Source organism: Callorhinus ursinus, unplaced genomic scaffold (genome assembly GCF_003265705.2).
Source record: "Callorhinus ursinus isolate GAN/ISIS: 27379988/994484 unplaced genomic scaffold, GSC_fseal_2.0 scaffold6, whole genome shotgun sequence".
Lineage (NCBI taxonomy): Eukaryota > Metazoa > Chordata > Mammalia > Carnivora > Otariidae > Callorhinus > Callorhinus ursinus.
Window position 1 is genome coordinate 5,810,475 of NW_027397068.1, and position 26,022 is coordinate 5,836,496.

The window sequence follows — 26,022 nt, forward strand, 5'->3', positions numbered from 1 at the left end:
ATGTGTAATATAAATTTGTTGACCATAGTCTAAATACATGTTTTAATATAAAATTTTATTGTTTATTAATATACTCAATTTTTACCTCATTTATATAAGTTTTTCAACTTCGAAATACTTTTAGAAAATGGTGCTATATTTTACTTTTTAAATTTTTCTTGGTACTGATAGAATTTTTTTATGAAAACATTTTGTGTTACAGATCATTAAATTTTCTGTAGAAGTAATTATACTTAAAATATATGTAAATATTGGAGTGCCTAACTGGCTCAGTTGAAAGAGCATATGACTATTGATCTCAGGGTCTTGAGTTTGAGCCCCACGTTGGGTTTGGAGATTACTAAAAGATAAATTAAAAATATGTAAATATTGACTCTTGGCTACTGTGTTTAAAATTCAAATTAAAATTTGGAAATGGAAGCAGCTAGTTGAAAAATATTTTTCAGGGCTGTATTCTTACTGGTATTTTGCCCTTAATTTGCTTTTCATTTATAGATTTAATTTTATTTACATTCATTACATCCAACTTAAAACTGAATTAAAAGCTTATAGTGGGAAGAACATTGAAAATGGTATATCTAAGTGGACCTCAGCTAGAGCCTGCGCTTTTGTTATAAACTGGAAAATCTAGTCCTGACTTTTCTACTGCACTGCCTTTGGCAGGTCATTTTATATATTTTAACTTCAGTTCTTTGTTTTGTAAAATAAAGGACTTCTTTTATATTTCTTCGAAATTCCAATTCTAGCATATTTTATTGTTTTCATTCTGAGTTTATTCTGTAATTTTCTATCAGCACTTTAATACTTTGAAGAACTTAGTTATAACTTCTTTTTTTACTTAATAACTAATCTCCTTTGGGTGGTTTGTAAAATAGAATCTTCTATAAATTCTACCTTATTATCTCTAAAGAAATGTTATGTTTGAATAAATACAGTTGTATTTGGTTCACTTGGGAAATTAAGTTAGTAAAAGCAATTGGGCAATTATAATCTTAAGTAGATTCTTTTAAGCATTAGAATTCCTTGCTATCATATGATATATTAAAGCAAAGGTTGTCCCTCTTCCAACTACATATTTATATTGAGATCTGGTTTCCTTCATATCTTTCAAACAGTGTATCAGAAATAGATTGAAGGATAACTGACATTAAAGATTTGCAAAAATTAGGGCACCTGGGTGGCTCAGTTGGTTAAGCGACTGCCTTTGGCTCAGGTCATGATCCTGGAGTCCCGGGATCAAGTCCTGCATCGGGCTCCCTGCTTAGCAGGGAGTCTGCTTCTCCCTCTCCCGCTCCCCGCTCTTGTGCTCTCTCCCTCTCATTCTCTCTCTCAAATAAATAAATAAAATTTTTAAAAAAAAGATTTTCAAAAATTAAATCATTGCTTCTCTTCTGAATAAATTTGGCAAAATATTGTGTTTTTTTAATAAAAATATGTCTGTTAACATGTAGTGGGTTTTTTCCACAAAATAATTTTTTTACATTCTCGGTTTTAATTTTAAATATGGCATATACTGATAGATATAACTAAGACAAGAATTGTTTGGCACCCTTTATAATTTTTTAGAGTGTAAAGAAGTCCCATAGGATTTTTGATAATTCTGTGTTAGAAAATGGAAATAAAAGATAAAATTTGTTTTTCTCAACTGAATTAAAATGTTTTCTTCAAGGTTTTACAAAATAATGCAAAGTACCAAGTAGTACCCAAAAAGCTGACCATAGGCAAACGCCTAGCTCAATGCCTACATCCAGCATTACCAGGTGGAGTTCATCGAAAGGCACTTGAAACATATGAAATTATCTTCAAAATCATTGGACCTAAGAGACTTGCCAAAGATCTTTTTTTATACAGGTAAGAATTATTTTATTATGTATAAATAAAAAACCATTTTTAACTGTTTTATGTTTTGTGCAGTAAAAGCTAAAATATTGAAAACTCCTTAATAATGGAAGTTTTTAGATATCAGTGTCAAATATTTCTGTAGTTAAGTGCTTCAGAAAAATTTAGGCTATTCCTTAATGTAAGATTTTTTTCTTCTGTGTCATTTATGAAAAGTTTTTGTTTAAAATTGTTGAGACTACACTACTTTCTGCCTTTTTAAACTTGAGGACTACACTGAGAAAATATACTTTTATCTCTCAGCAGCTTTCAATGTAGTTGACCGTTCTTTACCTGAAATAGTCCTTTTCTATTGGCTTATATTCTGCAGTTTACTTTCTCAGTCTTCATATGGACATATGGAATTTCTTAAAGCCTGCTTAGTCTTACGTTTTCACTTTATATTCCTTTGTTGGGTGAGCTTATCCACACCTGTGGTTTATCCTTTAAGTGCTGACTCCCAACTTTTTATCACCAGTGTTGGCTTCTGCTTTAAACTTCTGGCTTACTTGTCATCTCTGTGTGGTTCTATAAAAGCAACTGAAGCTCACCCTCTTCCAACCTAACCTCATTTTCTATAAACCCAGCCTTCTGCAAGTGCACTAAAGTTCAGTAAATGGCACCGTTTTCCATCCATTTATACAAGCCTGAAATCCAAGGGTTACACTTAGTATCTTGTTTTCTTTGCCCATATTATTCTTCCTCCCATGAACAGTCTTCACCAAGAGTTTTGTTATAGTGGTGAAGAACAGAAGTTTAAGAATCAAAATGGTTTGTCTTTACCATTACCAGCTCTGTGATCTTGGATCATTTTCTTCACCTCTCTGTGCGTATTCTCATTTGCAAAATGAGAATAAGATTACCAGTTTCACAGGATTGTTAATAGAATTAAAAATGTAAACACGTATGAAGTACTTAGAACAATGCAGCATATGAGAAGTACTCAATAAATGTTAACTATTGTTCTGATAGATGTTCCAGTACATCTACTTTCCATCCTCCCTGGCAGCATCTGCTCTAATGTCACTGGCCTCCTAACACACACATAATATTGTTCTTATCCTTTTATACCCTTTCCTCTACACAGTACCAGAGTAAACTTTTTAATACATTAAATGTCATTCTCCTGCTAAAAACCTCCATTGACTTCTTCCTGTTACTTAAAAGTAAAATTCAAAGTCCTTACTATGGCTTCTAAAGTTTTATATACTTTGGCCCTGCCTGTCTCAATTACGTCCAACTCCTACCACTTTCCACCCAGTTTACTCCATTCTGTGACACAGGTCTCTTTGTTTACTCTTCTCATTTTTTTGTTTCTTCCCTTCACCCTGTAATGCTCTAATCCAGGTCTCTGATTAAATATCAAATCCTCGGGGTGCCTGGGTGGCTCAGTCGTTAAGCGTCTGCCTTCGGCTCAGGTCATGATCCCAGGGTCCTGGGATGGAGCCCCGCATCGGGCTCCCCGCTCGGCAGGGAGTCTGCTTCTCCCTACCCCCCGCCCCCCCGGCTGTGTTCCCTCTCTTGCGTGCATTGTCTCTCTCTCTCTCTCTCTCTCTCTCTCTCTCTCCCTGTCATAAATAAATATCATCCTCAGAGAAGACTTGCCTAGTTACCCTATCTGTAAGAGCCCTTCCTCTACATCTTTGTCATTAGTACCCTGTAGTTTTACTGTGATGTATTTAGAGGGAGGTATCTTTTTATTTATCCTGGTTGGGATTCATTGGGATTTTTAAATCTGTGAATCAGTAACTTTCATCAATTCTGAATCTCTTCAGATTGCCTTTACTCCATCTATTCTCTCTCCCCGTTTTAGAACTATGCAGAAGCATGTGTTAGATCTTCTCATCTGGCTTCCACATCTCTTATCCTCTCTTCCTTGTTCTCAAACCTCTTCTCTGTCTTTGTTGCGTTCTGGGTGATTTCCTCTTACCTAGCTTCCAGATCACTAATTCTCTCTCTCTCTCTTCATATATATGTGAAATTTTTTCTCATCCTTATTGAGGTGTAGTTGGCACACAACATTGGATAAGTTTAAGGTGTACAACATATTTGATATATGTATATAGTGTGAAATGATTACCATAAGTTTAGTCAACACATCCATCATAACCTCAGTTACGATTTTTTTCTTACAATGAGAACTTTCAAGGTCTACTCTCTCAGCAACTTTCAAAGACGGTGTTATTAACTGTAGTCACCATCCTGTACCTTATATCCCCAGAACTTATCTTCTAACTGAGTTTGTACCTTTGCCCACCTCCACCCACTTCTCCTCCCCACCCACCCCAGGCAACCACCATTCCCTTCTGTTTTTATGCATTTGGTTTTCTTAGTTTCCGTATTTAAGTGAGATCATATAATATTTGTTTTTCTCTGACTTATTTATTTCACTTAGCATAATGCCCTCGAGGTCCATCCAGATTGTCACAAATAGCAAGTTTCTTTTTTTAATGACCAATTAACACTCCAGAGTGTGTGTGTGTGTGTGTGTGTGTGTGTGTGTACATCTGCACAAGCACGTGTGACAGTTTATCTGTTCATCTGTCAATGGATAGAAGTTATTTCCATGTCTTGGCTATTGTATTTAATGCTGCAGTAAACATGCAGTGCAGATACCTCTTCATTGTCATGATTTCATTTCCTTTAGATATATATCCAGAAGTGAGATTTCTGGATCATATTGTAGTTCTATTTTTAATTTTTTGAAGGACCTCCATATTTTCCATAATTACTGTACCAGTTTGCATTCCGTCCAACAGCATACAAGGGTTCTCTTCACATCCTTGCCAGCATTTTGTCATCTCTTATCTTTTTGATAATAGCCTTTCTAACAGTTAAGAGGTGATACCCCATTGTGTTTTTGATATGCATTTCCCTGGTGATTAATGATGTTGAGCACCTTTTCGTGTACTTATTGGCTATTCTAGTATCTTCTTTGGAAAAGTGTTCAGGTCCTTTGCCTGTTTTTTAATTGGATTATTTGAGGCTTTTTGGTATTAAGTCACATGAGTCCCTTAAATTAATTTTGGATATTTACTTTTTATCAGATCTGTGGTTTGCAAATTTTCTCTCATTCCATAGATTACCTTTTCATTTTATTGATCATCTTTTACTGTGCAGTAGCTTTTTAGTTGGATATAGTCCCAGTTGTATATTTTTGCTTTTGTTGCTTGTGCTTTATCTAAAAAAATCAATGCCAAGACCAATGTCAGGGAGCTTTTCCCCTATGTTTCCTTCTAAGAGTTTTATGGTTTCTGGCCTTATATTTAAATCTCTATTCCATTTCAAGTTAACTTTTGTGTGTGGCATATGGTAGGGGTCTAATTTCTTTCTTTTGCATATGCATATCCACTTTCCCTCTTTCACTCTTGATGTTGGCACCTCAGACCTTATTTTTTTCCTTTGATCAATCTTGTCATGGGTTTATCAGTTTTGTTAGTCTTTTTAAAAACAAACTTTTAGTGGCACTACGGTGGCTTAGTTAAAAACCCCCTCTTGATTTTGACTCAAGTCATGATGTCAGGGTCATGGAATGGAGCCCCATGTCTGGCTCCATGCTCAGTGCAGAGTCTGCTTGTTTCTCTCTCCCCCCTGCCATCTCTCTCTCTCTCAAATAAATAAATAAAATCTTTGAAAATAAATAGATAAAAATAAAAACCAACTTGGGACACCTGGGTGGCTCAGTTGGTTAAGCATTGAATTCTTGATTTTGGTTTAGGTCATGATCTCAGGGTCCTGTGATTGAGCCCCACATCAGGTTCCCTGCTCAGTGGGGAGTCTGCTTCTCTCTTCCTATCTCTCTCCCCTCCCCTCTCTTTCTGCCCCTCCCCTTGCTCATGCTATCTCTCTAAAATGAATCAATCTTTTTTTTTTTTTAAAGATTTTATTTATTTGAGAGAGAGTGAGCAAGAGTGAGAGATCACAAACAGTGGGAGCAACAGAGGGAGTGGGAGAATCAGGCTCCCCACTGAGCAGGGAGCCCCACGCAGGGTTTGATCCCAGGACCCTGGGATCATGACCTGAGCCAAAGGCAGATGCTTTAACCAACTGAGCCACCCAGTCAACCCTAAAATAAATAAATCTTTAAAAAAATAAAAACAACCTTTTAGCTTTCCTGGTCTGCTTTACTGTGCATATATGTTTTATCTTTAAATTCTGCATCAGTGTCTTAAAAAACACTATCTAAACTCATTAACAGGCTATTTTTAATAGTAATAAATACTGCATTTCAAAGAACAGCACTTAGAAAAACCACAAATTTCTGAATCAGTGTTGCATGTAATTCTCTAATAACTGATAGATTTTCCTTTCTTTTTTTTTTTAAATCTTTTATTTAAATTCAATTTAGTTAACATATAGTGTATTATTAGTTTCAGAGGTAGTAGATTTTCTTTTTTTAATGCAAGATTTCTATAACTCATGCTTGCTACTTTTTCAAGTCATTAATTACACAAATTTTACCTTACGAAACTGTTGGCTAGTTGGCTTAGTTGGTAGAGCATGCAACTCTTGATCTCATGGTTGTAAGTTCGAGCCCCATGTTGGGTATAGAGATTACTTTAAAAATAAAATCTCAAAAAGAGAAAGAGAGAAGTTATAGGAGGAAAAAAAAAAGGAAAATGGATGAAGCAGGACCCTGGGAAAAGCTGGCATTGGGCCCTGGCACTTATGGGGGAAGGTAGCTTTGAGGAGGCTTCACCTGTAAATTTAGATCAGACTACCTAAAATTGGAGGCAGAAAAGTGGGAAACTGAGGGAGTTCTCTCGATGACCTCTATTTACTATATAAACTAGGAGCAAGAGATTCTTAATGTATTTGCTAAGCACTTCAGCACAAGAGGACTTGATGCTAGGACGTTAGGATACAGAAACAAAAAAATAGTCACGGTACCTTGCTTTCTGATATTTACAGAACTACCTATTAGAATTAATAAGTACAGAATTACGTACTTGAATAAGTGTTGGGTACTATGGGAACACGAAATAGGGAGCCTAACCTAGTCCAATTAGAAGACAGGTTCCTCCAGGAAATGGCTTAGGCTAATTTCTGAAAGTCTAGGAGTCACCAGACAACAAAAAGTATGTAAGTAAAGGAGCAGGAATTGAACCTGTCAGAGCATCATGTAGAAGGGTCTGGACACCAAAAAGAGCATGGAAGGTTCTAAAACAAACCTGAAAGGAATTCTTCAGTATAGCTGGAGCAGAAGGTTCAAGGGCAAAATTGGTGAGCTTTATGTGGTCTGTACAGAGGTATGTAGTAGCAAAATGTCAAAAAATGGTAAAAGCTACATTAAACTAGATTGTATCTGAAAGGCAACAGGAAACCAGTGAAAGGTTTTACTGAGAACAGGTGCTTCGGGTCAATACCAAAGCAGTACCTGGTTAAGTCAGGGTGATTGAGCTCTATATAATGTTTGTGTCTTCTAAGGAAAAGTCTGGTAGTGATGGAGATAATTTACAATATTAAAAATATCTAGAAGAATGACTTGGAGAGAAAACTTGGTGATTGATGACAAGTTAGAGGCAATTTTTTTAAGAGTCAAAGATCACTCCTAAATTTACAGCTTTTTGGTCAACCAGATGGATGGTGATGCCGTATTTTGAAATTGTGAAATTTGAAGACTTTGTGAAATAGCCACTGGGTTTATGAGTATGAAGCTTAGGTGAGAGACCTGAGTTGATTAAATGGATGTAGAAGTCATCAATATAAAGGATATCATTTTGAGTTGATCAGTAGAAGTTATTATTTCATCAAAATTTAAATCAAGATTTATATATATATGTAGGTACATATGAATTAACATTTTGTAGTTAAAGTGCTCCCCACCCCCTTTTGTTTCTATTTTTTTAATAGTTCTGGGTTATTTCCTCTTCTTGCGAATGCTGCCATGTCTGTGAAACCAACATTGCTAAGTTTGTATGAAATCTATTACTTGCCTTTGGGTAAAACACTGAAGCCTGGTCTTCAAGGATTGCTAACTGGTATTCTGCCTGGCTTAGAAGAAGGATCGGAGTACTATGAGAGGTAAGGTGGTAATGTTATTGGTGCAGCTAAGTAAGCAAAGTCATAGATTTGTCAGTAAGCATCCTTGGATTAATAATGTTTTAGCATCACAAAAATTATTCTAGACGCTTCAGTATATGACCTGAAAGTTTCTATAACAAAAAAAATTATTTTAGTATATGTAGTTTGTGTATTGCACTGAAAATATAGGTAGGTAGTAAGAGCACAGACTTGGGAGGTAGATGGACTGGGTTCAAATCCTGGCTTGACAGACACTGGACAGCTTAGGAAAACTTTTTCAGCATTTCAGAACTTTATTGAGTTTCTTCATCTATAAAACAAACGTAATACTCTATTCTGTTACTGTAATAATGAAATCACTTAGCCTAGTCCCTAGCACATATAAGTCACTCAAAAAACTGCAACCCATAATTTAAAATAGTAATATATGGGACCTTAAATTAATAAAAGGGAAATTGGACCATGTGCCAACAGTTTTTAAATTACTAGTGGTGGAAAAGAGCCTAACACCAACTACAGTGCTATTTCACTAGCTGTAACATGATGCTCTTGATATTTTAACTTTTTAAAGAAAATGAATTAATCTGTTTTGGAGCCTATAATTACTTCTTAGGAAGTTTATAGCTATAGACAATGCATGATGGCCTTAACTATCTTTAGTAGCTTGTTACTGATATTCTTACCACAAAGGAAATTGTGAGTTGAGGTAGCAAAAACAGAAAATGCCAAGCTTAAGTTGAGTACACTTAATGATTTAAATTTAAATAATTTATTCTGATGCATTGGCCAGCTACTCTATTGTGGTTCATATGTTCCTATAATGCAGTAAGAATCTAATCCTGAAAATACTGGATTACCTTCCTAAGCTACTGGAGAAAATATAATTTCTGTCTAAAAACTTTTTTTTTGTTAACTTTTTTACTTGCTTAGAATTTTAGAAACATACGACGTAATTTCATTTAGTGTATAACTGAGTTGTGTTTCTAATGTTATTCTAAGGGAAACACTTTATAAGTCTGCTAGTCACAATTAAAAATTTAACATAATAATGATTTTTATGAGTGTGGTATGCCTATGATTTGTCTCATTATGTGTCTTAGTCCGTTTGAGCTGCTGTAACAAAATACCACAGTTTGGGTAGCTTATAAACAACTAAATTGTCACACTTCTAAAGGCTGGAAGTCAGTATCAACAAGGTTATGTTCTGGTGAGGGCCCTCTTCCTGGTTCATAACTGAAGCCTCCTCCCTGTGTCCTTACACAGTGGAAAGGACTATGGAGTTTCTGTGGGATTTCTTTCATAAGAACACTAATCTCATTCATGAGAGTTCCACCCTCATGACTTAAGCACCTCCCAAAGGCTCTGCCTCTCTTGATGTCATCGTTTTGGGGGATAGGGTTTTAACATGACTTTTGAGGAGACACAAACATTCGGACCATAGCATTATGTTTTAGCAGTTATTCCACACAAATTCTAATAAAGGGATTTATAAACATGTTCTTTTAATCCATAGCTCTATTAAGGCCAGAAGGGAGTATAGAGTTAGGTTAAATCACATAGCAAGTAAACAGTAGAACGCATCATCAGATTCTTTTGATGCTGACTCTACTGTACTACAATGTAATAAATTTTTAGGTATTATGTTATTCTATGCTTGAAACAAATCAAATGTAATTTATTTTTAAATGTAGTCCTTAATAAAGCAATAATGCATCTTCGATTTTGTTATAGGTCTGATTCATTAAAGTTTTATGAATTATAGGATGTGAGGGCAATCTGGCTGTGACATCTGTCACCGGTGCATTGATCACTAGGGTTGAATCAGCTGACCTGGCTGACTAGACAGGTGGCCGCTTCTTCCTTCACTGTTCCATGTGTGTCCCTCCTGAAGCTGTGTGCTTGATCAAAGTGGACAATCTTCCACAATAGAGGGGGACCATTCTCCGGTCAAGGCTATATGAGTAGCTGTGCTCCCCTGCTAGAATCTCCAACAAACTTTCAAAGTTATTGTGAATTACATAATATGATTTCAAAGAGAAGGAAACATTTGGAAAACGTCCTTTAAGAATTCATGGGGTGGGAAAGGAGGGGCACCTGGGTAGCTCATTTGGTTAAGCGACCGACTCTTGATTTCAGCTCATGTCTTGATCTCAGGATTGTGAGTTCAAGCCCCACATTGAGCTCCATGCTGGGTGTGGAGTCTACTTAAGGGAGGGGTGCACCTGGGTGGCTCATTCAGTTAAGTGTCCCAGCTCATAATTTCCGCTCAGGTCATGATCTCATGGGATGTGAGATTGAGCCCCAGGTTGTTGGGCTCCACAGGAAGCCTGCTTGAGATTCTCTTTCTTCCTTTCCCTCTGCTCCTCCCCCTGTGCACACATGCAGTACACATGTGTGTGCTCTCTCTCTCTCTCTCTCTCAAACATTTTTAAAATTTTTCATAGAGGGGTACCTGGGTGGCTTAGTCGGTTAAGCACGTGGCTCAGCTCAGGTCTTGATCTCAGGGTCATGAGGTCAAGCCCCATGTTGGGTTCCACAATGGGTGTAGAGCCTCCTTTAAAAAAAAAAAAAAAAAGAATTTCATAGAAATTCAACAGAAAATATATTCTGCTGTAGGATTACTAGTAACTAAGATGTATAGGACTGGGGGTGTTTTGTTGTTATCTTCATTTTACAGATCAGGACACGGAACTGAAGAAAGATTAAGTGACTTTTCCAGATTACACAGCTAGTAAATGGGGGAGCCATGGCTGAAATCTAGTCGTCTGAACAATACAGTTCTAGTCTATCACACTTGTCTCCAGGGCAAAGCATGGAATAACAGTGGGAATGCTTTCATACATTCTGGAGGAGAAGAATTTCTTTTTAATGTGCCTAAATGCCTGTTTTCTTAAGCCCCTTTGTTTTGTATCTCAGAACAAACACCTTGTTGGAAAAGGTTGCTGCTGCCGTGGACCAGTCAGCCTTCTACAGTGCCCTCTGGGGTAGTCTCCTCACCAGTCCTGCTGTACGGTTACCAGGAATCACATACGTTCTCGCCCATTTGAACAGGAAGCTTTCCATGGAAGATCAACTTTATATAATTGGCAGTGATATTGAGCTAATGGTACGTCTATGTATGGTTGCTCACATAACATACTTCTTCCAAGCCAGGCACACTATTCCAGACAGATAGAATTGTGCCACGAACAGAGTTCCTGTTTTCATGGAAGTCACATTTTTCATCAAGGAAACTTAAAGACCAAATTAGTCACTATGTATTGTTTTTAAAAGCTTCAAAAAATTTTTTTCATGGGGAAGGAATTGTAGGTTATATGTTATCTCCAGCTGTTACTCAAGCAAATAAATGGTCTTTATTACTGTCTTTATAACTGATCAGACCACTATTAACATAGCCACATTAATTATGTCATTCCAAAGGGGACCTTCTCCTCAGTCATAGCTTTCATTATAGGAATGATGGATTTTCGACAAAGTGACAGCCAGATTCTGTATGGAATTTGTACAAGAAGATATAGTACCAAAGGAGATGGTGAAAGATAGTACCCAAAAAATCACATTGATTGCTTATACTTTTTAATTTCTAGATTAAGAACAGAGGGAAACCTTTTATCTCTGTAGAGTGCTATACTGTGAAAATTAGCAAGGAGTAAAAAACCTTCAATGGTCACTATGAAAAGTTTTTTTTTTTTAAATTATGGTTAATCATCCTACACTTTTTTCCCATATGATTATGAAATGACTTGAGATTCTTATGCAGGTTTTTGGTTACATTTATTAAACTATAATTAATGTACACTGAAAATAACATCTTGTGTGTACAGTAGTATGAATTTTGACAAATGCCTACAGTCGCGTAATCAATACTGTAGTCAAAATAAAGACTATTTCCATCACCAAAAAGTTCTTCTGGGCCCCTTTGTAGTTCTCTCTCTTCCCCTGTACTCCCAGGCCCTATGAACACTGGTCTGATTTCTGTTCCTAGAGTTGTACTTTTTCCAGAATATTATATAAATGGAATCATACAGTATCAGCCATTAAGTCTGGTTTCTTCCGCTTTGTAGAACACACTGGAGATTCATCCATGTGTTTGCACATATCAGTGATCTGTTCTTTTACATTGCTACGTAGTATATTGTGTGAATGTACTGCGATTTGTTTACTCATTCACCAGTTAATGAATGTTTGTTTCTGGTTTGGGCAATAATGAATAAAGTTGCTGTGAACAGTTGCATACAGTTATTTGTGGAGACATATGTTTTTATTTCTTGGGGAAGTACCTAGGAATGGGATTCCTGGTTCATATGGTAAAGGTATGTTTACCTTTTTTTAAATAACAGCTTAATTGAGATACAATATTTACCCTTTGGAATTGTATAGTTCAGTGGTTTTTAGTATATTTGCAAAGTTGTACAGTTATTACTATCTAATTTTTAGAACATCTTCATCACCTCAAAAAGAAACCCCATAGTCATTAATCACACGACCTTTTTCCCTCACTCTTGCCTCTGGCAACCACTGATCTTTCTGTTCCTATATATTTGCCTATTCTGAACATTTCATACAAATGCAGTTATACAATATATAGCCTTTTATGAATGATTTCTTTCACTTGTCAATATTTTTAATATCCAGGTTGAAGCTGGTATCAATACTTCATTCCTTTTTATGGTTGAATAATAGTGCATTGTATGGATAATACCACATTTTATTTATCTGTCCATCACATAATTTTTTTTGGCGGTTATGAATAATGCTCTGAATATGTGTAAGTTTTTGTGTGAGCATAGGTTTTCATTTCATTTAGTAGTGGAATTGCTGGGGTCAAATGTACGTCTGGGTTTAGCTTTTTGAGGAACTGGCAAACTGTTTTCCAAGTGACTACGCCAATATACATTTGCACCAGCAGCATATGAGGGTTCCCATTTCTCCACATCCTTTTTAACACTTCTCGTTGTCTTTTTATAATAGACACCTTAGCAGGTGTAAAATATTTCACTGTGGTTTTGATTTGCATTTCCCTAATGACACTGAAAATATTTTCTTGTGGTTATTGTCATTTTTATATCTTCTTTGGAGAAATGTCTCTTCAAGTTCTGTTTTATCTTTTGTCATTTGTGCTTTTGGTATTAGATATTATCTAAGAAATTGTATCTAATCCAAGATCACAAACAGTTATTCCTATATCTTCTTTTAGTGTATGTTTAAGTTTATAAGAAACCACCAAACTATTTTCCAAAATGACTATACCATTTTTATGCAGATTTTAAAATGTTATATTTCCTTTTAATAACTTAATGGAAATTTTAAGCAAGTCACTTTCTTATTTCTTTAAAAAACAAATGACATAATTGGAAAGCTATTTGTAACACATCACAAAGGACTACCCTCCATATTATTCAAAGAGCTACTATAAATAAATAGGCAAATATTAAGTAGAAAAATGGATTTGAACAGATAATTAATCTAAAGGAAATAAAAATAACTCAGACATATGAAAAGATGCTCAACATTACTTATGATAGAAATAAAAAACTACACCAGGATACCAATTTCATATATCAGATTGGCAAAAATGGAAACACACACACACACAGGGAAACATGGAAAAACAAATTGTCACACAAAGCTGGTGGGAATATAAATATATATAACCTTAATGGAATGCATTGCATTATTTATATTGCAAATGCGTATACCCCAAGGTCCAGCAGTTCTATTTTAAGGGATTTATCCTACGTGGGTACTTGTACATCTGTATATTGTAGCATTATTTACAATAGTAAATATTTACAAACAGCATAAATATCTATCATTAGAAGCCTATTAAAAAATTAGGATTCATCTATGAAATAGAGTCTTTAGCCATGAAAAAATAATGAAGCTTTGTATGTAGTGTTAAGGAAAGAGCTCCAAAATCTATTATTAAAAGAAAAAGGCAAAATTTGTGATATATGCATGTATGTTTTTATTTACTTATATTTGTAGGAAATATTCACTAGTTATACTGGTTGCATGCAAAAAGGAAATTGAGTGGTTGGGAGACAAATATGGGAGAGAACTTTTTGCTGTATATACTCTATTGTGTGCCTTAATTTTTTTAAAACCATCATGATACATTTACCTATTCAAAATAATGTAAATACATTTAATCAGTGATAAGAAACTGAGAAAGATACTTATGTCTTTTGGAGAAAATGAAGCATTCCACTTGCATGGTAAATCTTTCCCAATGTAACAGGCAATAGATATTAAAAGCTCTCTTATTTCAGGTAGAAGCAGTAAGTACTTCAGTGCAGGACTCAAGTGTACTTGTACAGAGAAGCACATTGGACCTCATACTCTTCTGTTTTCCATTCCACATGAGTCAGGTAAAACATTAATAATGACAATATAAGGAATTCTTTGGAAAACCATAGATTCCTGATGTATAGTTATTTTTTAAGTTGGATTTAAGTTGAATTCTTTTGTTTTATGAATTGGTAAGTACAATACATGCAGGGCTTGAACTTACAACCCTGAGATCAAACCTGAGCTGAAATCAGGAGTCGGACATGTAACGAACTGAGCCACCCAGGTGCCGTGAACAAGTTCCTTTTTTAAGGAGTAGAATTTGTAGGGGCACCTGGGTGGCTCGGTTGAGCATCTGCCTTCAGCTCAGGTCATGATCCCAGGGTCCTGGGATCGAGCCCTGAATTGGGCTTCCTGCTCAACAGGGAACCTGCTTCCCCCTCCCCCTCTCCTTCTCCCCCAACTCGTCTTCTCCTTCTCTCTCAAATAAAATAAATAAAATCTTTAAAAAATAGAATTTGTGGAAATTTTGAAAAAAAAGCTTATTGATTTGCATAAGAACATGGAAATTGAAATAGATTTTTCATACCTTTAAAAAAGTTCTAACCTGTAAAAAACAAGAGATAATCATTGCTAGCTCTGAGTGAGGCAGGACTCTGTGACCCAGGCCTTCTACCCAGCTGTTATCTCTGTCCTGATGTAACTTACCTTTTCTTAGTTTGGCGATTTGGTGATGTATTAGCATACATCACAGACCCTTAGGAGAGTTCGCTGTTTGAAAGCCAAATATTCAGTCACTGTGACATTCTCTAGTACTTATATTACAAATGAGAACAGTTAACAAATCATGAGTGAAGTGTTTCATTGGTGGAAATGTAATCAATGTCTTCATTTTTAAAGAGGTGGTCTCAATTTTTTGAGTTCTAAACTTTGGTAAGGAGTTATGTAGAACACCATTATGTGAACATTCAGAATGGAAGAACAAAAGTAATAAGATATGGAAAATTTCTACTTTGGAAAAAGATGTTTATTTCTAAAAAGTCATTAGCAGAAAAGACTATTATTTTAGGTTTTTGTAAGAACTATGGTTGGTAGATAACTAATGAATTTTCATTATCTGTCATGTTCACATTTTTCTTTATTCAGTTTGAAATTGAATTATTAATAATTGAAGAATTTTACACGTCATTGCCTGTAGTCCCTAAGTGGGACATAAACTGTCCCCATTTTCTGTTTTTGAGATTTTCCATCCTTAAACCAGAGGCTTTTATTCTGCCTCTGGCTTTTCACAGAAACACCTGTTGGGACATCAGTCTAGTCTAAACTTACCAGTATAGGGTTGGGCAAACAGCTTGTCAGGTAGTAATGAGTTTGACTTTTTTAAAGACTCATAAAAGAAAGCAAAGAAGAATATGCTAAAGTAATGTATATGGCTCAAAAACCTAAAATATTTATTACCTGGGTCTTTATTGAAAAAAATGTTTTGACCTTTACTCTTAAACTTTCCCATTGTTTTCTTCCCTTCCAAGCATTCAACGTTATTAGTCTTTCAGTATACTGATAGGTGACTCAGCAAGATCTGAAGGATTAAATCATGGTAGACAAATTGGGAAGAACTTAATTTGTAATCTCATTAGACCAGTGTTTCTCAACCTTTTGTTTAGCTGAATTTCCTTCAGTACTTTCTTAATGTACCACCTCTGTATTCCTACCAGACAAGATTTTCTTAAGCCTTACCTTTTATAATTTGTATTTTAAAACCAATAGCTGTATTTAATGTTTTTTTTAATACATACCCTACCCAGACCCAATTATATTTTCCCCCTATTACTCTACCAGATTTTTAGATTACGTGAGAATATGGAAAGACAAATCATCTTTGTTCCCCACTTTTCCTCTTTCCATATCTTTCATATATAATCAATTTTAAGCAAATATTGATTGTAATCATAACTTAAGAGAGCCTTCATTACATTGTCCTAAAAGTGATTGCTGTTAATAGCTTCAGCAGTTGATGGGTTCTTAGACTCTACTTATTTCATGGAAGGTTGACCCTAATCTCTAATACTTTTATCTTTAAGTTAGAGTTCTTTTCCATATTAGAAATGCGTGGTAATGTCAACAGTAATCAAGAAGTGACTTCTTACGTTCTTAAGAGTAGTTTGGGGGCAGGGCGCCTGGGTGACTCAGTCGTTAAGTGTCTGCCTTTAGCTCAGGGATCGAGCCCCACATCAGGCTCCCTGCCCAGTGGGAAGCCTGCTTCTCCCTCTCCCACTCCCCCTGCTTGTGTTCTCTCTCTCACTGTCTCTCTCTCTCATAAATAAATAAAAAATCTTAAAAAAGTAGTTTGGGGGAGAGGAGGGCACATGGGATGCTCAGTCAGTTAAGCAACTGACTCTTGATTTCAGCTCAGGTCATGATATCAGGGTCCTGAGATGCAGCCTGTGTCGGGCTCCACACTCAGCAGGGAGTCTGCTTCTCTTCCCCTCTCTCTGCCCTGGCCTCCCCCCAACGCACGCACTTTCTCTAAAATAAATAAATCTTTTTTTAAAAAAAGTGTTTTTTTTTTCAAAATAAGATTGAGAGACAGTACTTTAAAAAAATTTTTTTTAATGTATTTATTTGAGGGGGAGAGAGGGAGAGCAAACACATGTGCAGAGGGAAAGGGAGAGGGAGAGAAGCAGACTCCCTGCTGAGCAGGGAGCCAGACAGGGGGCTTGATCCCACAACCTGGAGACCATGACCTGAGCCAAAATCAAGAGTCTGATGCTTAACCAACTGAACTACCCAGGCACCCCAAGACATTAGTACTTACCAAGATTTTGTGAAAATGTCTGTAATCTTCCTATCTGATATTAGATAGAGCAGCAGTTCTCAAATGCTTTAGTTTTAGGACCCTATTACACTCCTTAAAAATATTGAGGCTCCTGGGGTGCCTGGGTGGCTCAGCCAGTGAAGCATCTGCCTTCAGCTCAGGACATGATCCCAGCATCCTGGAATCAAGCCTCACGTCCAGCTCCCCCCCTGCTTGTGTGCTCTCTCTCACTCTCTCAAATAGAATCTCGAATGAATGAATAAGTAAATAAGTAAATAATATTGAGAATCCTGAGGCACCTGGGTGGCTCAGTTGGTCCTGCTCGTGTGCTCTCTCTCACTCTCTCCCTCTCAAAATCTTAATGAATAAATAAATAAGTAAATAATATTGAGGATCCTAGGGCACCTGGGAGGCTCAGTTGGTTAGACTCTTAATTTTGGCTCAGGTCATTATCTCAAGGTCTCAAGGTCCTGGGATCAAGCCCCACTTTGGGCTCCCCACTCAGTGGGGAGTCGGCTTGAGGATTCTCTCCCTCTTCATCTGTCCCTTCCCCTGCTCATATGCTCACTTGCATGTGTGCATCTGATCACTCGCTCTCTCTGTAAAATCTTTAAAAAAATATATTGAGGATCCTAAAAACATTTTGCTTATGTAGTTTAGATCTGTCTATATCATATTAGAAATTAAAAAAGAAATTTTTAAATATTTACTAATTCATTTAAATATAACATAACAGGAGCGCCTGTCGGTTGAGAGTCTGCCTTCGGCTCAGGTCATAATCTTGGGGTCCTGTGATCGAGCCTCTAATCAGACTCTCTGCTCATTGGGGAGTCTGCTTCTCCCTCTCCCTCTTCCTCTGTGCTCTCCCTCCCTCTCAAATGAAAAGGTGAAATGTTAAAAATAAATAAAAATAAAGATAACAGTAACAAAGTTATGTTAGTATAGATAACTTTTTGTGAAAGTAACTCTTTGCCAACGCATTAGTAAAAAATGGTGAATAAAGTAGCATTGTTTTATTTTTCCGCAAATTTCTTTAATGTCTGGTCTAATAGTACAGAGCAGAATGCTCATATCTGCTTCTGTGTTCAATCTTTTGTGATTTTTTTTCTTTCAATTGAAGTATATGGGAAAAAATCTCTCACTGATATGTAATTGGAAAAGGAAGGAGTGTTTCAGCAGTCTTTTGCTGTTGTTAAAACAGCATATTCTTCGATACTACACCAAAACTCAGTAAGCTGTAGTTTTAAAAAAATTAATTGCAATATGGAATCTAAAACCAAATCAATGAACTTTTCATATTCTGTTTCATGAAAATCTGCTGATCTGTCTTGTACTTTGAATACATCTTTTACCCAAAGTTTTGTTTGTTTGTTTGCTGGGCATGGGGTGGGGCTTGAACTCAGGACCCTGAAATTAGGAGCCGAGGTGAGGTCAAGAGTCCATCACTCAACCAACTGAGCAACCCAGGCGCCCCCAAACACGCTTTTGTAACATCATGATTGGTTATTTGGAAAAATGTTAGTTTACTGAATTATGCAGATCTTCCAGGGGTTAACACAATAACTATCACATTGCTTACTACTACCACTGATCTCATAGGTAGTTTTTTAGGTATTGGGAAGCTTTCAAGCCAAATACAGATTTTCTAAAATTCTAATTTTCTTGGGGTGCCTAGCTGGCTCAATTGGTAGAGTATGTGACTCTTGATCTTGGGATTGTTATGTTCGAGCCCCATGTTGGCTGTAGAGATAACTTAAAAGTAAAAATTTTTTTTTAAAGATTTTATTTATTTGACAGAGAGAGACACAGCAAGAGAGGGAACACAAGCAGGGGGAGTGGGAGAGGGAGAAGCAGACCTCCTGCTGAGCAGGGAGCCCAATGTGGGGCTCGATCCCAGGGCCCTCAGATCATGACCTGAGCCTAAGGCAGATGCTTAACAACTAAGCCACCCAGGCGCCCCTTAAAAATAAAATCTTAACAATTCTAATTTTCTCTTGGAAGCTCAAAATTTATTCTCTGTTATTATGAATATTGTTTTTCTTGAAGTGACAGTCTCCCTTTATTTTTGAGAAAATATCTGCCAGGTGTTCAAGTCTGAGTAATCATAGTTTGTATCAGTCCCTCTTTCAAATAAAAGTGGTATTTGGTAAAAAAACAAAAACGAGTAGTACAGCTCACAATTCAAACAGTCACACAGTGATTTTCCTCAAGACATCTGTCATGTAATGTCAAAAGTGTTTTGTGTATACTCCCCATTTCATTACACAATACTAAAAGATTTGTGTGCAGGGGCTAATATTTAATAAAATGAACTTTTTTCTGCTTCATTACCAACATTCCTAAGTGAAACTAGCTTTTTTCTCTTTGTTTTTAATTTTACTGTAAATACATGACAGTAAAAAAAATCCCCTGACTCCAAGGACAGTAAATGCCACTGCTGTATTGTTTCTGTTTATGCTCAGGTGCTGGCAGGTTTACCCAGTATTGCTCAATCAGAGCAAATGTCAACACATCTCAGAAGGCAGATAGTATCTTGGTATTATCAGGAATATAGTTTTTACCTTGTGGACCTCCTGAAATGTTCTTAGGAATCCCCAGGAGTTCAGGAACCACCCTTTGAGAATTGCTTAGGTTAATAAAAGGCATCTGTGCTCAGATGAGTGACCATACTTTTTCAGCTATTGATGATCTGTGTTCTGTAACATCTTAAATTTCTAAGATTCCTTTAAAACAAATAAGCTGAGTGCATCCTTTTCCAGTACTGTCAAGGAGCATGGTGTAGTGAAAAGTTGACAAGTCAACGATTAAGAAGTCTGTTCTCAAAAAAAAAATTGTTCAAATTAAAAAAAAAGGTTCTTTATTCAGGTGAGGTACTAACCAGGTATTTGAATTTGGTTAAGTACTTAGGCCCTGTGAGGTTCTGTTTTTTTATTCTAGAATGATTTTTAGACTAGTTGATATCCACGTTACCTTTGGTATTCCTCGGATTCCAAGATTCTATTCTAAAGTCATTAGTAATATTTTTAAATTAATAGCAATTCAATTAGCTGTCTTCCTTTTATCTTTCTTTTAATGTCACCTCTTTTAGCTAAAACCAGACCACTAGGAAATCATTTTTTGAACATCTAATTAAGACTATTAGGAAAGGCAAAGAAAGAAATGAATTTTCTCTTTAGAAGATCTGGAGTAAAATGAAAAAAAAATAAGATGTGTTAAAGTTGGATATGGGTACAAAAGCATTTCATTATATTTTCTTTATTTTTCTATATATTTGAAATACAAGATAAAAATGTTTTAAAGATCAGGAAATGAAAGACTTGGAATTGATGAAGATAGTGAACTTCTAACTTAATTACCACCAGTTGACACCACTATGAATGTGAAAGACTAAAGGCATATGATTTTCTTGAATCTGTTCCATTTTGCTCCATTTTTTTTGTTTTGTGTCAGATCTTGCTAATATTGGATAGGATAAATAACTTTAAACTGGAGATTAAAATAATTGAGTTACACAACTAAATATCTGTGCTACCTTTTCTTACTGTTTCCTAATCTGTAAAATGGAAGTAATCATTCCTGTGTTTGAAAAGTCAAATGAGTCCTAGATGAAACTTACCTCCTAAGCGCTATCATTCTGAGTATATTGCAAGGTGGGATTTTTTTAAAGAGGAAAGAAAGGAATGTGTTTTTGTATGTGATTAAGTAAAACCACATTTCTAACTTTTTCAGGCCACTCGACCAGATATGATCAGAATCTTGTCAGCAGCCCTTCACGTAGTACTGAGGAGGGATATGTCCCTGAACCGGAGACTTTATGCATGGCTTCTTGGTAGGTGTTTGATGTGTATTGTCTTAGCTGAGGAAAGACAGAGGGAAATTTGCCATACATAAGTATTATCAAGTTGTATGTATGTCCTAAATGAAACTCATAGTCTGCTTAAATAGACAATAAAAATATAGTATTGTGTATTATATGAAGAAATTTCAAAATCTTAACAACAAAGGCATTTTTAACCCATAAGTCGTGTTTCCTTTGACAAGAGTATGTAGACAAGGAAAGATAAATTAATAACAATTTCCAAAACTCTGAAATCATCAAAGGAATCAGAACAGTTACTATTGTCCCACACACGGTTCCTTACCAGTCTCCCACTCAAGCAATAAGTTCTTTGTTCTTCCATACTTTCTGTGAGTGTTTGGCCTGTCTTCACAACTCCATACGCCCAGAGTGAAAAGATACAATATAACTTATCTTGGATTTTCTGAACCTTCAGTTATTTCACTCTTCATAAGATTGAAAAAAAATACAGGATAATGCTGGAAGAATACTATGATATTCACTTAAGTTGAACTGGTTTCCCTTTATTAAACTATCTAAAATGATCTCTCTTGCTGACATTGATTGGGCTGCTAATTGGTAAGTGTTTGGTGCTGTTTTTGAGATATTTGCTGTTTTGGTATTTAGTGAACAACAGTTACAAGAATTCCATTTTAATTTATTTTGCTATTTGCTTCCATGGAGGTTTTGATAACAACGGTGCTATCATAGGACCCAGAAGCACAAGGCACAGTAATCCTGAAGAACATGCCACTTACTATTTCACTACCTTTTCAAAAGAATTGTTGGTCCAGGTAATGAGTGCTTTCACTTTATTTTTTGGTTACTCCCTGATCAGTGGAGTTACTCAACAAAGTGTAAGACAAGGTCCTGCCTTAATTGAATTAGTTCATCGTTGAAGGGGGGAGACAAGGCTCACAAATATCCTAAGAATGACTGTAACAAGCAAATGATTACAATAAAACGAGTAAGTAATCTTAAGATAGATTCACTTCTTTATAAGTCCAGAGATCTTTCTCAACTTTGTTCTCATGACTTTATGAAAACATAGTTTCATCTTCTCACTGGTCTGCCCTACGAATTGGAGCTCTTCCAAAAATGAGCTAGGACCTGTGTTATTTCCTCTGAAGCCTCATGGAAATTTTGGTTGCAAGAGGAATCTAAATGTGGTAAAATTACTATTGTAATGGAAAGGTTAAAATGAGCTATAGTTTTATATTATTTTTACTTTAATTAGATATTCAAGCTAACTCAGTAAAGGAAAATATATGGTATCTGAAGCATTTTTAAATGAGTGAGGTTATAAGAATACAGTTTTGAGTTACCAGTGGAAAGACAATTGCATAGTAACAGACACTGTCATGGTACTGTGCGTACTTTGGGGCCTGTTGATGATATTAAATAGAAACATTTTTATCTTTTAGGCAAAAAGTCAAAGTAACTCATGAATTTATGTTTCTAGATTTTCTTTAACTTTTCCACTTTTTTTCTAGAGAAAATGTAAGCACTCTTTTTCCCTCAAAATGGATGAATATAACTTTTTTCCCCCTTAGCAGGGGGAAAAAAGCTAACTCCAGTGACAGAACTTCAGAAAAGCAGTAGATGTAAATCTCCATTACATATGGTCATATTTAAATTTTTTCTTAAGAAAAAAGTCTTTGCATCTGTTTATTTAAATGACTAATATACTTTTTCTTTTTTAAAGGCAATGGTGGGGATCTTACAAGTGAATGGATTTGGAGAAGAGAGCACTTTAATGCAGGATCTAAAACCTTTTCGTATTTTAATCAGTTTACTTGACAAACCTGAGCTAGGTAATATATACTGTCCTAGGGCATAAGATCACGTGTGGTTGTTTTGTACTGTTTCATAATAAAAATAAGACAAAGTCATTACGTAGAGAAATTGCTGTATTTTGAGGTGGCCTTCAAATACAGGTTCTCAACAATTTCTTACCTAAAATTTACTCTAGAACATTAAGAAGATACGGATGTATACATCCAAGCCATATGTTCTTATATTTTTACCTTGTGATACATATATAATGGAGGAGTTGTTTTAAAGATACTATCTAAGCTCTTCTTAATCCTGATTAAGTTATTGAAGCATTTATGATGTTATGACTGTCTTATGGGTTCTCTCCCTCAGCTTGATTCCCCACAACCCCCTTGTTTTCTGTGTTTTCCCTATCTTCATTGTATATTTCTCAGATATTAGCTCTATTGGAAAGTTAGTTATGGCACCTGAGACAAATTAAGAAAAACCAAAAATATTTGAAACAATAAAATGAAATAATAAAGTATGTAATTTTATTAAATTACATGCAGATGTTTTAGCAAATGTGCATGTATTCTCACCAACTCAGAATAAAAATGAAAAATTTTAAATATAAATAATTTGAGTTGGTCGGTGGCTTTGAGAATTTATTTTAGCTATTGTGTGATAATAGATGAAGCTCAAAATTTTTTTAAGGAGATTAGCATCTGTTGTAGCAAAATTTGCCTTGTGCATTTTTATATCATTTAAAATAACGGTAGTAATATAAGTATTTATTGAATACTCATTATATTCTGGGAACTATGCTCCCCACCTTACAAATATTTTTTTCCCAACCCTGTAACGGCCCTGTAAGTTTGGTATTATCCTCATTCTAGGTGAGGAAACCAAAGCTCAGAGAAGTTAAATAACTTTTCCAAGTATATTGCTATTTTAACTGCCAAAACATACTTCCTTGATTTTGTCATTTTTATTATGTCAACCTATTTTTAAATAAACATTTGTTCAGATCAAAATGTGAAGTTTAGTATAGTTTCCAGAAAAAAATTATTTTTCCAAAATAGTTGTTTTAAAGCATCCTATGATCAGGCCAACTTGTAAATAATCCTCATTTGTCAGTGCTAATTAATTATTGTCTTTAATATGTATATTAACTTTAGGACCTGTAATTCTGGAAGATGTCCTAATTGAAGTATTTAGAACATTATATTCTCAGTGCAAAGCAGAATTGGATCTTCAAATGGAACCACCCTTCAGCAAGGATCATGCTCAGTTAAGCAGGTGGATTACCAAAAACCTAAGCATGATATAAAGATGTCCTCATGGAATTTATGTTCTGAATGAGTAAATCTGATTTTAAATATTACTGTCTTCTGGCAGTATGAACTCTCATAATGAACTGCACTGATCTTTCAAATAGGCATTTACAGCCTAAGCATTATATAGTAGAACCACCATATTCCAGGTTGGTTCTCAATCTATCTGGTTAGAATACTAAATTTTAGCAATTAATGTGAAGATATAGATTCCAGGGAATTTATTCACCCTTTCCAAGCTCAGAAGAGATTAACTGCCACATGTCAGGGATGGAAGTTGTACCTTGCTTGGTACTAGGCCTGGATGTTTGCATGGGGTTGTGCCTCTTGGTTACTTGACACACTCAGGAGACAAAATCATAGTTCAGAAAAAGATTGAACTTGGGGTTAAATGAATCAAAGGGCACCGGGGGTTCTTTCAACAATTTTTTTTCAAGTTATGGTTATTCTTTCATATATATAAATATATATATTTTTAATCCCTGGGAAAAGGCATGTAATATTAGCATATCCTTTTCTCTAAGTCAGTGATAGATTCATGTTGACAAGGTCTTACTTGTTCATTTCCTCTCTACTTTCTGCAGCCTGTTTTCCATTCTCATCTATCATTATGACAAAGGTTTCAAGACTGTAGTTTCTTTTACATAATTTGCATTCCATTTGTGTTTCCTTAGTGGGCTTTGGAGATAACCTGGGCTTTCCTAAAACACAGTTTTACATTATTAAATAAGACAGTTTTTGATTTCTGATAAATATTCCTGTAATTTTTGTTTGAGAAGTTAATATTGACTACCCTGGTACTTGATTTCATTTTGTACTCTGCCTGATAATCTGTATTGCCCCATAGAGTATTCAGTTAGTCTTTTGTGCTATAATATGCTAGCTGTATTGATAGTACCTCACTATATATAAAAACAACTGTTTTAATTGTTAGGTAGGTTGGCAGGAGATGGTAGGTAGGTGGGTGCTTAATAGTCCAGATGTTCCCCACTTGAAATAAATTATTTTTGCCTGATGGAATTTCAGTAATCATGGCAATTTACAGTATTATTTTGTTGTTTTTCAGCTAAGAATAATAATTTCCAAGGGAAACAAAATGTAATGCCAAATTAATAGGCACTCAAAAGTTCAAAAATAACTTGCTCTTCCTTTGCTGGAAGCACAGATGTTTTTTCTTATAGGCTAATTTCTGATCTTGATCATACATTTGAGTATGAAAACCTGAACTTTGAGAAGTAACTACACATAAAGTAATAGAGTGTCAGTATATAAAAATTATTTTTTGTGATTTTCTCACTAGCAAGTGTTCTAGCAACTACCTAGGAATATGTACTGCTCTAACAACATTGCATTCAAATTTAATTCTGAAAAAAATAAATGTTAACATTTCTCAGTTTTTGTTTCTCTTTTCCTTTTTTAGTAAATTAAGGGAAAATAAGAAAACAGCAGAGCTGATTAAAACTGCCAACCTTCTCTTTAATTCCTTTGAGCCTTATTATATGTGGGATTACGTTGCACGTTGGTTTGAAGAATGTTGTAGGTATGTTAAACTATTTCATTTGTTTTAATTTAATAGCATCCAAAGCCAGTTTTTTTAAGTTGAGTCTAATGAAAAAAATGTTCTTATATATATTATATATATATAAAGAAGATATACATATATTCTACTGACAACTATTATTTGATAAACAATCTGGCTCTGTCATGTCACTCTAGAACATAGAATCATTGGTCATATAATCTTAGAATTGAAAAGGAATTTAGAAAACAAGTTACTTAGTTACCAGCATAGATAAAAAATTTCCCCTCTCCAGTCTATAGTAATCTGGTTTTTCTTCGTTGTAGAGAAAATACCAGATTTTGGGGCTGCTGCCTCAGCACACTTTACCAAAATGATTCCCACTTTTAATAACAAATTCCTTGGTCATTTTTGTGTTTCTAAAATCCTAGAACCAACCCATATTGTCACTGGTGAGTAATAAGTATCCTCTACCTCTTAGGACATAAAGTTTAAAAACTGAAAACCCAGGAATACTGGTGAACCTGAGTGGAATCTCTGGATTCTAGACCAAATCCTCTCAGAA

General features: G+C 35.3%; 1 protein-coding gene across 9 annotated transcripts in view; it reads left to right on the forward strand.

Annotated features, from left to right (window-relative positions):
• DOP1A (DOP1 leucine zipper like protein A) overlaps positions 1-26,022 on the forward strand; it is a 108,269-nt gene that overhangs the window by 39,468 nt on the left and 42,779 nt on the right. For 7 of the 9 annotated variants that reach the window (XM_073893559.1, XM_073893561.1, XM_025861860.2 and 4 more), the window contains exons 3-11: positions 1,670-1,851; positions 7,732-7,902; positions 10,819-11,008; positions 14,175-14,273; positions 20,738-20,837; positions 21,531-21,640; positions 22,552-22,660; positions 23,783-23,903; positions 25,359-25,478. In XM_073893559.1, coding sequence (XP_073749660.1) covers positions 1,670-1,851; positions 7,732-7,902; positions 10,819-11,008; positions 14,175-14,273; positions 20,738-20,837; positions 21,531-21,640; positions 22,552-22,660; positions 23,783-23,903; positions 25,359-25,478 — 1,202 coding nt within the window. The remainder of the gene's footprint in view (positions 1-1,669; positions 1,852-7,731; positions 7,903-10,818; positions 11,009-14,174; positions 14,274-20,737; positions 20,838-21,530; positions 21,641-22,551; positions 22,661-23,782; positions 23,904-25,358; positions 25,479-26,022) is intronic. The other 2 variants (XM_073893560.1, XM_073893562.1) reach the window with 1 other exon arrangement.